Consider the following 15,645-nt stretch of genomic DNA (forward strand, 5'->3'; position numbering starts at 1 on the left):
TCCAAGATCATATATACAACTCCCAGGTATTTTATTCAACCGACGCCCAGAAATGAACATGTGGCTATAGGTAGTCCAACACATAACGGTGGAACCTGAGCTCTGATATGATGTTAAGAATGAAATTTGGACATAACTCTACCACAAAAACTAATTCAAAATGAGAGGATTATTCAAGAACATATATAGAACTCTTAAATAATTTATCTAATCGACGTAGAATAATTAACAAGATAAAAGTTGATTTTGTCTTAATATTGCAACGACTATCACTGAAAAGATGATGGTTATCCATCAAAATATATGAGGTATAATTTCACATCAAAAAACAATGTTGACAGGAAAGTAGTGTTCTCAAGACCCAAAACTCTCGACGAATTGACCAATTTCCACCGGAACAATAAATACCGTCACATCATGGCAGCAATATTGTTAGCAGGCGCATTGATGACACTTGTTTAAAGGACATCAACCCTTTACCCTCTCGCTATTATTGTTGTATGTAATGAAAAATAATAATAATGAAGTAAATATATAGAAAAAGGCAGTTGACTTTATTTAAGAATTAAGACCGGCTTGCCATCGAGTATCGTTAATTTAATGTCACGCTACCAAGTGACAGATAGAATTGATTCAAAATGAATTAAATCTGTCAAATATGTAATAACTATGGATTGACGAATTTGTATTTAGTCTGGCATCACTAATGGGCCTTGTTATTGAACAATACTCACCACCTTTTAAGGCCCAATTCAGTTTTACTTTATGTTTCCTTTTATTTCTGATGGTGAACGGAGGCTTTCTTCATGGCAAGAAATCATTGATTGATTGTTGTATTCGCATTTCCAAGCTAGGAAAATTTGACGGTGCAATATATTCGATAGTGTCCTAACAATAGTACAAAACTCATGAACTCTAATCTACAACAACGGTAAGTACCATGATGTACTTAGTACAACAAAATAAAATGAAAGAATTGTCCAGCGGGCAGTACTCCTCCCTCAGTTCGCTGCTGCATTCTTTGGTCATCTACGGAGGCTTACTTGTTCTGCGTTGGATTTGATCTGCTAGGAGGTATGTCTCGGAAGTTTGACTTAACCTTCTTGTATGGATTCTTCTCTTTCACGTGCAAATCTCTGAGAGCTTGTGAAGATGGATCCACACCTGCCATGGAAGAGGGCCGTATTTGTGTTTTTGGCAGTGGGATCCGAGTTGCTTGCGTTTTATGCTGGTGGAAATGCAGAACGAGCGCTAATGCCAGAATATAAGTGGCCAACTTTAACATTCTGAGGTAGGGCTTCATTGTGATAAGATGACACTAAGATTGTTCTCAATGAGTTTTGAATGTGATTAGGCTTTGTAATGATGGTATATACACACACACACACACATATATATATATATATTATATATACACAAGCGGAGCCATGTGTTGCTCCGTCCGGGTGGCTTATTTTTTCCGATATTTTTAATACATCAAATTTTGTCTTATTTTCCTTAGCCCGGGGCTCCAATATTGTCGATATTAGCTCAACCATGATTTAAAAAATTCTAGCCTGGGTAAAAACGAAAACCTGGCTCCGCCACTGTGTGTCTATATATATATATGTGTGTATAATATTTTTGTATTTGGTTTCACAATGTTCTTGGAATCCTATGCAAGTGAGATCATGTGCTGCTTCTTTGACTATCATGCATGTTATGATTCATGACTTCCGGATTGGGTAATTTTCAAATTTCTAGTGCGGACATGTGGTTGACACGTGATTATATTTTTATCTTACGAGAACAAGGTAATATATTTTTATATAAATGTGTGTACGATTTGATTTCTTTCTTTTTTCATTTAAGGGATTCTGACCATGAGAATTGCAGAAATTGATAGTTTTTTTTTACATTAAACTTGAGAGCATAGTTTTTTTTTTTGTCTCAATCTGTTCGAACTATGAATAAAGAAAGTAGTGAAAACAGTGTCTGGTTCAGTCAAGAGTTTCCCATGCCACTTGCTAGATTCGTATCATTTATGTATCTGAATTCGTTCATTTAAAATTTTTGTATACTCCGATCATGCTTGATATAATTTCATCAAATGTAAATTATTAAATTGTTTATTTTACCCTTTGCAGAAAAATACTGGCCCCTCAGATTTGTTACTGTAATAAAAGATACGCAACATGCAAGGATGCGAGTCGCGAGGTATCAAAAGACACAGATTTCTTATCGTAAAGCTTTTCTTTATTCTGCCACCATGCAGGAACTTGGAAGTGAGAAATACGTATAATCACATAAAAATTATATGAGAAAATTTTCTTTTTGTATCTTTCATTTTCTTGTCATTTGACAATTTTAATCTTTTTTAATATTGCGCATTTAATGTTTAGAGGAAAAAACTAAAATTGACAACAAAACAAATATACCGGATAAGATTGAAATTTTACAATATCAAAGACCAAAATAGCAAATAGATAAATATATAAGACAAAAATGCGATTTTCCCAAATTATATTTTAGGTCGTGTCTGAAGAGATGTATTTGAAATCAATGGATTTCGATTATAGTTTTATTGCTTAAAATAAAACTATATATCAAATATTAAATATATGTCATACTTGTTTACACGTTACTAGTGCATAATATAATGAATTTAAGATGATATCATAAATGAGTGAACTTGAAATTCTTCATAATTAACATAAAATATTATATAAACATATAAGATATGAATTTGAAGTTTATGGTCTTACTTACCTAAACAATAAAAAAAATTTTGAATACATTTGAAATCAATCGATCCAAACGAAGGCACGCGTTCTTATTTTTCATTCGATTCTGTGGCCAAACTACTTTACAGCAATATATCAATCTCCTTTGATTTTTATACCCTAAAATTTTGTAAAAAAAATACATTTTACCTCCTATTAAATTGATATTTTTCTTTGACATATTTTACGCAAATGGGGCTTGGTCAAAAGAACACCAGCTTTAAATAAAAAAAAAAAAGAATAAATAAGCAAGGTTTTTGCATGTAAACACCAATAATTTATTTGGAATAGCTTGTGATGGGAACATAGCGCTTTGGTTCGTGAATGGATTTGAAAAGTCTTCTTATTACTTATTGTGCATAAAAGTCGTGAATCTTGACTGTGTTTAATTTGTATTAGTTATTAAAAAAAAATAGTAGTAAAATTGTGGTCGTCGTGCTCTGACCCATGGCTACAAATTGTTATTAATTTTGCCTCACACAAAATTAAATTAATTAATTAATCATAATCAGGTTTTAATTTATGGATTTTTTCGGGACAGTTCGAATACACAGATAATTTTCTTTAGAAAACATTTTGACTAAAGTTATTTTAGTAACTACTCCCTTTTTAGGGTATTTTTATTTGTTCTAAATCGGTTTTGAATTAAGTCATTGAAAGTTATATATATAAATTTGAACAATTCTTGCTCTTTGTTCTCGTTTTTGAAGTTGACTTAGCTTCAAATCTCAATCTTAACAAGAAATCAGATACATGTTTCGTTACTGGTCTAGACCCACTTTTATGTGTTGAAATGCCCTATTGACTACCTGATAATGACTTGTAAATATCACGCTCCGGTTATTCATTTTTGGGTGTGAAATGGTTAGTTAGATGTCTCATATCAATTGAATTAAACAATCGATAGTCGTATATATGAACTTATACAATCTTTTTTTTTTTTGCATTAACTTTTGAAATTGAGTTATATTAAAATATTCATCTTCAACACCATTATTTGATTAAAAGACTTTTTATCTTCCATTTTCACTTCTTTATGCACTGTTTTTCTTCATTTCATACGTATTTTTTTTTTCGCTTTTTCTTTTCCCTTCCTTTTTTCTTTCATTACTCAACTATTTGAGAGAATATTGCAAGCAACAAAGATAATTCCTTAGTAAATCATCTACAATTAAGCAACACATATAGACAGAAACAATGTTCAACATAATCATATACAAAAATTGCAAATTTATATTCCAAACAATAAATTGTTCTTAAAAAACCTAATTAATTTACATAATTTTCTGCTCGAACAAAGAAGATGTATTTGCTCTAGATTTTTTACGACTTTCGTGAAATTTGAAAGTCTCGACATATTCAATCTAAACATTTATATACTCTATTAAAATTTAGTGGTAGTCAATATAATTTTTTATAAACTTTTAGAAAGTCACGTTATATTCAAACTTGACTTTTATAAACCCTACAAAAAAATATAGAGATATTCAAAATGTCAATAGACTTTTAATGACTTATGAAATTATATTAAATACAAAAATTAAATCCTAATGTACAATTAAAAAACATCAAATAATCTTTTTTATTCAGCTTAAAGATTTGGATGAACATTTAATTAAGAAATATTTCAAACTCACATATTTATTTTTATTTATATTAAAAGTAATATCAATACAAACACTAATTAATTCATTTGTTCCCATCCTTCTGTTTTTCCTTTTATTTGTAATTTTTAATAATATATTTTTTTATTGCTAATAATCATTTAAAATACTTTTTTTTTAACGTTGTTCATTTTATTTTTTGAATAATGGTAAAAAAACATGTGAAATTTAAAATTATTTTTATTAAAAAAATAAAAAAAATTAGTTACACTGCGTAACAAAAAAATCATAATATTTAATTGGTCTATAAATTGAAAATAATAATAATTATTTCTATTAAGTAATTTTTTATTAATTATTATTACATTTTATGTTTAATTATTATTATTATTATTTTTAATAATTTTAGTTATCATGCATCGTGATTTTGATTATAACTCAAAATTCATACATGATATAAATATATATAATGTGTGTGATTGATTGATATAATTTTTCAAAATTAAAAATACATATATATTAGGATATCAGATACAAACATTTTTTTTAGAAATAATAATAATAATAATAATAATAATAATAATAATAATAATAATATATTTTTCATATAAATATTTACTTAAAATGAATGAAATTATTTTAAACTAATATTTATTGATATTTAAAATTATTATTGAATAATTTTTAAAAATATTAATTAATTAAATAAAAATATTGAATTGACTCGAATAATTGAAATTTAATTACGATATATTTAATATTAACTTATTTATCATTTTTGTAAATTAAATCAATAAGTAAAAATATTTATATTAACAAATAAAAATATTTTAAATAAAAAATATTTAGCTTCAACTGTTAGTTCAAAGAATTTTTTTAAAAAATCACAGTCATAAATAAACAAAATTTATAGAGTTATATGAAAAGTTTTATAAATATTAACAAAAGTCCTATATAATAAATCTATAAGATTCTTTGAAAATATTTAGAAATTTGTGAAATTCTACAAAAATAAATAAAAATCTATTAACTATATAAAAATATGTTATTTAAGAAAATCAACAAATATATCTAACGATTACACCCAAAATATCACAACTTTTTAAAAATTATTATCGTATATATACAATAAATAATGAGTTTTTTTTTGTTTTGTTTTTTTTTTTTTTTTATTTTTGAGATAACAACGGGTGAGGTTGCAAAGCATTATACGAAATTCCATATTTAGTTAAATCCGACTCATCCACAGTCCTAGGGTTAAAATGGTATTTTCATTGGAACTCGAAAAAACAATAAACTACTCAACGCGATAAATAAATTGTCGACATCTCCGGGTAAAGGAAATTTATGCTTCAACAAATTCAACACCAACTTTAGAATTCCCCTTGATACTGTAGAATATTACACCGTGTAGATCAAATATCTCGAGGAATTCAGGTTCTGTTACATTCTATGTTGATATGTAAAGATGTGTGCTTCTCTGTGTTGTTGATTAATTTTTTTGGGTATTAAATCCTTTGTCCTGCTAGGTTTTGATCTGGGATTTATCAAATCAGGATAATTTGATGATTTGTTGACAACTGCCTTGTTCGGTTTGTGCGCGTGTGTGCTTAGATTGCTATATTGCCATATTCTTTGCTGTGTCGTCTACAACTTTATGTTTTTGATCCCATATCATTAATGGACGAAAAGTACTTTCCATTTTATTGATGTAATCTTTACATGGCAGAAATTTTCTGCGTGGTCATTGTGGGAATTGCTCTGCTTTGAGGTGATTTATGGATGGGTTAGGGACATAGCGTTGAAAAAATCGTTGTGTCATGAGAGATGGCAAAGATTGCGGTACTCTGCTAGCACCAACTCACCAACTGTTGGCTAGTAATTTTATTTTCTCACTGTGACTGTACCTATTAGGTTGAAAACACATGTTGATTTCTTTATCATAATCTGTGAAAAGGTAATTAGTGGTGGGAAAGTTGATGCTTATGGGTAATGAGATAGTGTCAGATTGTGTAAAAATCATTTGTGCGAGCATTTCGGAGAGATATTTTTCGAAAAATTGCATAGACAGAATGGGTTATCGAATAGTGAAAGAGGTTAATGACTGAGTTGTTTGGACTGGCAATACATTAGATGGGACTTGTTTTTGTTTTTGTTTTTCAGATAATTTTGTAAATGAATCACAGCTTTGGCACTTCACATCACATTCTTCAAATTTCTATTAATTTAATATAGGTGTCTCCACAGCATATATTTAATGTTTTCTTTGCTTGATTTCGGTAGTAAATTTGTGGTATTTTTATGGCACTTGTTGGAAAACCTTAAACGTCTGATGTTTTTTCTCTTTAATTTTTGAGTAACTGATTCCTTTTTTTACAACATTGTGAGCTGCCTATACTATAATTGTTGTAGTTCGAGTTTATTTTGATTTGTATGCAAAAAAATAATGCTTTTTGATAAATCTATTTGCTACAAAAGTTGGATCTCCTCCAATTTTAAAGGCTACTTTTCTCGTTGCACCAGGAACTATATTATGAGCAGTGAATAGAATTAGAAAATTCTGAAATCTGTGACTATTGGTTGTGCAGGTTGGGATGGCTGAAAAAGCATGTGTAAAGCGTCTTCAGAAGGAATATAGAGCTCTCTGTAAAGTAAGTACCATTTTTTCCTGGAAAAGCTTTCACATACACTCTCATTGCACTCTGTAAAGTTACATTCTCATTGCACTCTGTAAAGTAAGTGCCATTTTTTCCTGGAAAAGCTTTCACATGCATTCTCATTGTGAACCATATTATACTCCGTTATTGAATTCTGAATGCTTGAAAAGGTACTTGCATTGGACATGTTAAGTTATGCTTCTTGGATGTCAGATAGTTCGTCACTTGAAATTTGATTAGTATAGCAAGGCAGGAATGAACAAGTACAATGGAAAATGTTTTGCAAAAGTATACCTTAATGTTGTTAAGATGATTTTGGCCAAGGTAGAAGATATTGTGTGAAGAAAGATAAATTTGATGGTACTTTGTTTAAGGCCCTTTTACAATGCAAAAATTTAAGAATTTTTCGGTATTGGTGCCGCTTTCAATCTGCAAATGTGGTAGACAAGGGAGAATTATGGATCAAGTAAAATAAGGACGAGTAAGAAGGCCTTCGTTTCCATTTATCTTTGAAGAAACAAACCATCATATATTTCCGAGGAACGAGTGGTTAAGAAGATTATTGGATTACCAGACATTCTTATTGAGTCTTTTTGTGGTGATGGATCAACCACCGTGTGAGAACTGAGGTTGTTTACTAGAACCAATAAAAATGGCTTTGTTTATCACTTATTCTGACACAACTTGTTTTTATAAAATGTATTTCTTGTTATCAAGTTCTATATATCTTCGTCTCTGCTTTGCTGATTATTTTGATATTCATTCCCAGGAACCTGTTTCCAATGTGGTGGCACGCCCTCTTCCAAATGACATCCTTGAGTGGCGTAAGTTGCTTGGATATTGTTGTATGCCTCTCTATGAATACACCTTGCATCATTTCCTCAGCTCAATCATATTCTTTCAATTCATCTTGTTGTGATGACTCACAAAACTTACAAATCACATTAAAGATTTTTTTATGCATGTTGAGATGTGTCTTATATTCTATATTTTGTTGATTGTTATCTCATTTACGTCTTACTAGGGACAGTGTTCTACTTTGGCCATGATTAACTATAATGTGGGTTGAATGCGTGTTCCTTGTCTATTATTTTACACATTCTCCTTTATAAAATCCGACGTTCTTTACATTTTGATGTGATTTCTGAACACAGTATCTCGGAGTAACCTTTAAGAAGTACATCTTATAAATTGGGGAGTATCTTACTTTGTGATGTATTTAGGGATGAAAGGAAAAAACAGCCTTTATTTTATGTTTATATAGGAAATTATTAACATATCACCCTCCTTAAATTCAAAAAATAAAATGAAATAAAAAATAATCTAAAAAAAACTTGTTCACACATTCCCTACAGTTTCTGATTAAGTTGCCTCAGTTAATTTGTGGCCATCATCTTGAAAATTCATCTTTGTTGAGATATGAAGGTTAGAGAGCATCGCTGTGTTATTATTTTTTGGATATTCTTCATGGCGAGAAATTTCTTTCTGACCCCTAGGACATGGATATATATGTTTCCTACATTTTTGTGTCCTTGACTCCTAATTGTTGGCATCTGTGCCAGATTGCATATGATCTTGTGTTCGCATCATATTATGTAATACTGTCCTCATCTGCTGACATTATCTTTTATTGGCTAATTTTGTGGTCAGATTATTTGTTGGAGGGGAGTGATGGAACACCATTTGCAGGTTTTGCCTTTGTAATTTCGTTGTGTGTGTATAGCTAAAAGTAGAGAGTTGACGTTAGTATTTGGAGTATTATTGGCATGCACATTTATGCTAACGGTGTTTATATATGGAGTACTCATGATGCTAGTTCTTTTTCATTTTTATATTTTCAATCAATGTAGGTGGTTATTATTATGGAAAGATAAAGTTTCCACCAGAATATCCGTTTAAACCTCCTGGCATCAGGTGACTTTTCATGGTTGAACTTAGTTACATAGTACCAAACTCCAAGTGTCGATGGTGCCATGATCTGCTTAAATTTGCGTAACCTTTTTTTATGTAAATTGTTTTTATGTCCTCTGTAGTATGACTACTCCGAATGGACGCTTTATGACTCAAAAGAAGATATGCCTGTCTATGAGCGATTGTAAGCTAATTATAGTAATCATACGAATGATTTCTTCATCTTGTTTCACTCACACTTCGTCGTTTTTCCAGTCCATCCAGAGAGTTGGAACCCTATGTGGTCTGTCTCAAGGTATGGGTTTTTCCACAAGGAAGATAGTTGTATATATTTCCTGTATCAGTCTTAAATTTCTTGTGCTGATTTTTCTTATTCGCATGCAGCATATTGACGGGGCTTCTTTCTTTCATGGTGAGTTAGCTTTCAAATTGTTGAGAGTGAAAAGATATTATAGTTTTAAGTTTAAGCCGAAATTAGGTGGAGACGGTTACCTGAATGACTGAACAGACTGGTTTATTTGTTCTCAGATGGACACTAGTCCTACTACGGGCAGTGTCACAACTACAGCCGAAGATAAACAAAAGCTTGCAAAGTCTTCTTTGGCATTCAACTGTAAAAAGTGAGTTACACGCTTGATGCTCATCTACTGCTCTACAAGATGATTGAAAAATACCTTCGAATTTTCTTTTTATCACAATGAATCTAAACTTTGTGTCGACATACATATTTTAGAACAAACATAAAATTTACTCGTTTCATCTTTGAAAGATTGGCAACTACTTAACATTGTCTTTTGTGAGGTGAGTTTCTTACTATTTCTTTCTTCGCATTCTTTTGTTCGATGAACAGCCCAACATTCAGGAAACTTTTTCCAGAATATGTGGAAAAATATGAACAGCAGCTAGCAGATCAGCAATCAGCAGAACAGGCAGCACCTGCATCCGTTCAAGAACAAAATTTTGAACCCTCGTTGAAGAAACGTGGGACCAAAGAGGAGCCGAAAAACGTAGAAGTCCCAAAAGAAGTGAATGACCAGAGGCAAAGATCTTTCCCTTCTTGGTTGTTGTTGCTGCTAGTTTTCATTTTTGGCGGTGTCATGGCTCTGCCTCTGCTACAACTTTAGTAACACACAAACCCTTCAAGTGAAAAAATTTGTGTCACTTGTGAGCCTGTAAACATCTTAATTGTGGCCGATCCATTGTCTCATGGTCCTAAATTCTCGTAGATTTTGTATAGATGTATCAATGAAGGGAAACTGTTCAGATTTTTGGTGCAAATACTGGTATGGTTTATTTCACCATTCATTTATTGGTTGTGCTCTACTACATATTTTTTGTTTAGCTTTTGATGGATTATTATATTTTTCAGTGTGGATTCAGTCCTCACGCTTCTTCTTCAAAATTTAGCACATGAGTAACATTCAATGTGTGGCATAAGATGTCTTAAAATTAGGCACGCGGTTCAGCAAACATCACAAGTTGGGGGGAAAAACAGATGCAAAATCATAGTTAATTGGATTTGAATATTCTGTGCGGCCAATGATTAGTTTGAATCATCAATTGCGCCCTTAATTAGGGGATCAATTAACTCTTTTTTTCTTTTTGTCATATTGTAAGAAATCCTCGGATTGCGAGTAAGAGACAGACAAGTCTCAATTTGAGCCACCGGATTGTGCGGCGTAGAAAACTCAATCCTCAACTAATCTAAATACACAATAAAGATTGCGGCTGCCTTCCAATTCTCTAAATCTATGATAAATCAAATTTGAATCTCTCTGTCCCAATATGAATTTGTAAATTCCAAGGTTCACGAAACGACAACTCTTTAATTTCACGTAGAAAAAACGATTAGAAATTGGTGATGGTTACATCTTTTAAGTCAGAAAGATTTTCTATCTATTACTAGAGGAACTTTTTTTGATACAATCTCACATGTAGATCGGGTTGAGTTGGAGATAATATCACAAAATCGACTCGAGATTTATATAAATAAATTCTCTAGATATGGTCACTGAAGCCAAATTTGGAGTTACAAAAATATACTTATTTAACGTAACAATATACATTTTAAAACAAAAGAATGAATACACGGTTAAGTGGATAGAAAGTTCGAAGCCCATGAAAACGTCTTTCTCCTATAAAGTCATTTCACTTATCGACCATGAAAGAAAACATATGAAATATATTTTCACACATTGTAAAATTCATATTTTCATATGTTTCTTTCATGGTTGATCACCCTTTAGCCGAATAATAATCGAGGCCACAACATATTAAATAATTTGAATTGATATGAGGAATAAAACTAAAAAAATAAGTAACATTTATGCATATACAATTAGTGTGTCTCCATCCGCTAAAATTTTACTAAATTAAAGTATTCGATTTGGGTTTTAGTCGGTACCAAACCAAGTTGTTCTATTGAGGTCTTTTGGTTTCATGTAAAACAAAAACAAAAAGCAAAAAAGTTTTATAAAGTGAATGAAATTTTTAGTCATAATTAAAAGTAAAATGCTACTGGCTCCAGCATAATTATACTATTTCACATGTTCATGTCTCCAAGATAATATAATCCTTTACAATTGAACCACTTATAATTGACTTGCTATTTTCTTGATTTCATGTCTGCAAAATCTGAAGCACAAAAGGGTGTTCTTGTTGTTTCAGTTCCACAGAAGGTAAGCGTATTAATGACAAAATCAATCACAACTCTACGATCACGCTTATTTAGAGCACAATCTTTGTCGTCGGTCTTGTAAATTTGTTGCTTGCATTAATATTTACATTACAATGATTCTTCAATACGAAATCCTTTGCTTTTTGCTTCGGTAAAAGACTTTATTATCCACCCACCAAAATTTGTCGTAAATTTTAATGCAACCAAGGGCCCTCTTCTTATTGGAGAGATAATTATTGGAAAACTTGAAGATTTTCATGCACCATATGAGGTGAAAGAGAGTCAAATGAATGGTTTTGTGTAACATTTTGTTTCACTTTTTTAGCAGGCAAGGATGAACTTGTCTGCTCCGAAATATGAAACCAGAGATTGCTGCAGGTATGAGTTTGACTACCAGGCAGGATTTACACAGGTTTATTCTTTGTCTATGTAAAATATTCTGTCGTTCTTTATGTATTTGAGGACACTATTTTTCAGTTCTTGAAGTTAGTTGATAAAACTTTAGCTGGTTTCCATTTCAGTTCTTGGAAGAAGCAAGAAAGAACGCAAGCCAGGAGAGATTTAATATAGCAAATCTTGGAGCAGCACCACAACAGCAATTGGATGGGGAGAAACAGAAGAAGAAATCTTGGAAAAATTCAATCTTTTTTTGGTTCAAGAGTGACAGGAAGAACAAATCCACCAAGCAATCTATGAGCGGTGCCACGATTTCTAAACCGGGGCGTGGCTGGGTTCATGTTTCTGGTCCGATCCAAGGAAGTGTGGGCAACATCACTGGTAATAGCAGAAAACAGAGGTTGGCATCCGGTCCTCTAACCGGTCTTTTCGGTTCAACTGATCGAGCAGAGGATTGTTATCAGGTGCCTTATATGTGCCTTGGCCAGCTTAAGAATCCACACAGGGTTCATTCATATGGGCCTGTTTACTTGGTGACTTAGCAATGGATCAGAAAATTGTTGTATGTTAGAGGTCTTTTTATGCGTTTCTATGTGATGTTTGAATGGTGAAAATGTCATTGTTGATGAAAAGAAAATGTGCAATTGTCCATCTTTCCTACTTAACTTCAAATATATTGCCATCTGAGATATGAATTCTTGACTCAAGAGTTAATTGGAAATCTGTGCTGATAATTTCACCATAAAATCAGAATTGGTAGAAAGCGTGACTATATTACTGAAGGAAAGACGAAAAAATACCAAATCTTTACCATTGAAAGATTAATGAAGAAATATACTATTATTCCAACCAACTGTTCTATTTTAATCTGACTCTCTTCTGTAAGATATGGGAACTTTTCCATCTTTACAGAGAAGCAAAACTTATGCATCTATCAAACATACAGCATAGCCACAGCTAGTGCTTCTGTTGAAAATAGCATTCAAGAATCATGGATCCAACCTTTCATCTCCATCAAGAATTAAAAAACATCGAACAAATAAATGCATTAAGTCGAAGTTTTAATCATCACCTACATCTATATATTCATGAAATTTCCAAAACGATTCATAGTGTATAAGAATGAAGCAATTAACTTCGTCCTCGGATTCCTTGCTCCAGATCAAAATTCCTAGGACTAGAAGGAATGGTTCTTCTATTACCACTCAAGAGCCTTTTAAGTGATCTGAGTCTCGTTGGCATTGGTGACTTCTGTTCTTCTTCTTCATTAATCTGTATTGGAATATCAATCACCAATATCCCATCTGGCCGATTACTCCTAGATAACGATGACGGGGATGAACTAGACGGCTCATTAATCGCGCAATTTTGATGATCTTCCTCCACACTATTTGGACCAAAAGTGCTAACTTGAGTTTCATTACCCCAGAATAGTACATTGGTTGGAAAATTTGGAGTTTCTGTCGAGAAACTTGGATTCTCCGCTGCTGGAATTTGTTGTGTGGTTTCTAATGTTGAATCAGCAGCAGAATTCTCAGAGGATTGGCACTGATTCGCAACAGGGTTTCTACAGAGGGGACAAGTAGAATGTGATTGAAACCACATGTCAATGCATTCTACATGGAATCCATGATTGCATTTCGGTAGAAGTCTGGTTTTTTCACCTTCGGTGACCTCACAGAGACACACTGCACATTCTAGCCCATCTTTGAACTCTTTTGGATCAAACAGAGTGATGGGTATGGTTTTGAGGACTGAAGGATCGAGGCCACGGCGCAAGGCGGCAACAGCTGCTGCTTCTTGATAGCCAGAGGAGAAGTCAAGTCGGCGGCGGCGCCGGGTGGTGGTTGTGGGATTAACTTGGCGACGGTACCAGAACCATTTGGCGTAGAGGTGGAGGCAGAAGACAAAAACTATAACGAAAGAGAGAAGGATTAGGGTCACCACCATGATCTTTCCCGCGAGCTCAATCACACTCGAGTCACCAAACTTCCCAGACCCTGAGTCTGTCATTTTCTCCAAATCCCAGAAACCCACAAGACAAAGTTGAGATTTTGATGGAAAAAATTATTAAAATGTCGACAAGATTTCTCGAAATTCAGCAGAAAGATTTTGTTTTAGCTCTGTAGAATTGAAATCTCAACAAAAATATGGTATAGAGGTAGATCCCAGCCAAGATTTTACACAAAGTATAGCTTCAGTAACAGATTGTCGAAATTCTAAGCACTAAAGATAGAGATTTCTACCAAAGCCCAAGAAATATATATGTCGTCTATCGTAGAAGAACATTCAGGTGAAACTCAGAAGAAAAATTCAGGAAGCAAACGGGAAGATGAAGTGGGCCGCTTCAGAAGAATCCTCCTCAGCATAAATATACATATGTATATAAAACAAGATTCAAGAAAATTCTACTCATCTTATCAAATAGTGAAAAAAGATGAGATTCATTCAGGTCCAACCAATCGCTGTTTTGGGGAAAAAAACAATGTTGCAATAAATAGCAGTAAGCGTAGACTTAGGATTGGTGTTAATGAAGCTCACACGGCTGCGTTTTGAACGGGCAAGGTAGAGAGAAGCGATCCCATCAACTTGGATTAGCTTTCTTGGATGCTTCCACATGTATTGACCCCTACATTTCAACTTTTTTTCCCTTTATTTTTCTCTAAATGTTTGGTAAAATACACCTTACTTTATAATAATAATAATACAATCTATTAAATTTCAATGTTTTTTATATCATTAATTTGATTTTATATGTGAATTATAGGTAGAAATAAACAATTCAAACAAGCTTATATTGGAAATTTTGACGTATTTGGTATGACTGGTTGAATTGACGTTAGTTAGGAGAGAAATGCTTTAGTTTGATTTTTGACCATAGAAGAAGTTATAATTTGTGGAGTGTTTCCAAATCAGCCCTCAAGATTCATCAGCTTACTTAATATTCTTTACTGGCAGTGCAAACAGTCACTTGTCCAAAAGATGATCTCGATTATAATAGAACCATTTTGTGTGAAAATTTGGGGAGTTTCCTAGTTGATTAGTTAAGCTTGTAATTACATACGTCATTTCGTCATGAATAATATTACAAGTTTTCTGTCAAAAAAAAGTTGTGTAGTGTTCAAATTTGTCTTCTCGATTTGAATTTGAAAATTTTTGTACTAATAATTTGTGGGTATGTCGTAACTTACATTACTTTAAAATGACGTGTATATAAAAACATAATAATTTCGAATTTCCATGGATTTTCTAGGCAGGTAGACTTTTGGATTCCAAAAATTTTCTAGTTGAGATTAAATTAAGACAAAATTTACTTAGTTGGTGAAACAGAAACATGGGTGCTTTTTCGGAGAACGGACCATACCAACTCTCTTTACAGTAAATGCTCCTTTTTTCAACAAGCATGTTCAATATTTCATCATTTTGCTTTTGATCTTCCTTTTTACTATATCATTCATTTTTTTTGTTATAATTTATTCTACATTCTAATCAAGATTTATGAATAAAAAACTGCAACCTTAAGGAAGACCTCACGATTTCTACGGAATTATGGAAGTAAAATGCAGGAATGATGAATAATAACTATGTATTTTAGTAGCGGAGAGATCTAGAGCAATACGAGTATTATAAGTATTCCA

At 32.3% G+C, this 15,645-nt stretch overlaps 3 protein-coding genes across 5 annotated transcripts; 2 read left to right on the forward strand and 1 right to left on the reverse strand.

Moving 5' to 3' along the window:
- The first annotated feature begins 5,657 nt into the window (after window positions 1–5,657).
- LOC142542503 (ubiquitin-conjugating enzyme E2 34-like) lies at window positions 5,658–10,243 on the forward strand. Of its 2 annotated transcripts, XM_075649167.1 has the most exons (11): window positions 5,679–5,803; window positions 6,096–6,244; window positions 6,955–7,017; window positions 7,793–7,847; window positions 8,674–8,712; window positions 8,874–8,937; window positions 9,057–9,118; window positions 9,190–9,229; window positions 9,319–9,346; window positions 9,463–9,554; window positions 9,785–10,243. In XM_075649167.1, the coding sequence occupies exons 3-11, from the start codon at window positions 6,961–6,963 to the stop codon at window positions 10,056–10,058; spliced, it is 711 nt and encodes a 236-aa protein (XP_075505282.1). In that variant the 5' UTR covers window positions 5,679–5,803; window positions 6,096–6,244; window positions 6,955–6,960; the 3' UTR covers window positions 10,059–10,243. The 2 variants fall into 2 exon arrangements, with proteins under 2 accessions (XP_075505281.1, XP_075505282.1); XM_075649166.1 differs by lacking the exon at window positions 6,096–6,244 and having other exon boundaries at window positions 5,658–5,803.
- Window positions 10,244–11,463: 1,220 nt separating this feature from the next.
- On the forward strand, window positions 11,464–12,704 carry LOC142541435 (uncharacterized). Of its 2 annotated transcripts, none has more exons than XM_075647967.1 (3): window positions 11,464–11,612; window positions 11,937–12,023; window positions 12,133–12,704. In XM_075647967.1, the coding sequence occupies exons 1-3, from the start codon at window positions 11,556–11,558 to the stop codon at window positions 12,547–12,549; spliced, it is 561 nt and encodes a 186-aa protein (XP_075504082.1). In that variant the 5' UTR covers window positions 11,464–11,555; the 3' UTR covers window positions 12,550–12,704. The 2 variants fall into 2 exon arrangements, with proteins under 2 accessions (XP_075504082.1, XP_075504083.1); XM_075647968.1 differs by having other exon boundaries at window positions 11,465–11,612; window positions 11,940–12,023; window positions 12,133–12,703.
- A 164-nt stretch (window positions 12,705–12,868) lies between these two features.
- LOC142542505 (RING-H2 finger protein ATL3-like) lies at window positions 12,869–14,569 on the reverse strand. The gene has a single exon (XM_075649168.1). The coding sequence runs from the start codon at window positions 14,018–14,020 to the stop codon at window positions 13,139–13,141; it is 882 nt and encodes a 293-aa protein (XP_075505283.1). The 5' UTR covers window positions 14,021–14,569; the 3' UTR covers window positions 12,869–13,138.
- Window positions 14,570–15,645: the final 1,076 nt, after the last annotated feature.

Source organism: Primulina tabacum, chromosome 4 (assembly GCF_025594145.1).
Source record: "Primulina tabacum isolate GXHZ01 chromosome 4, ASM2559414v2, whole genome shotgun sequence".
Lineage (NCBI taxonomy): Eukaryota > Viridiplantae > Streptophyta > Magnoliopsida > Lamiales > Gesneriaceae > Primulina > Primulina tabacum.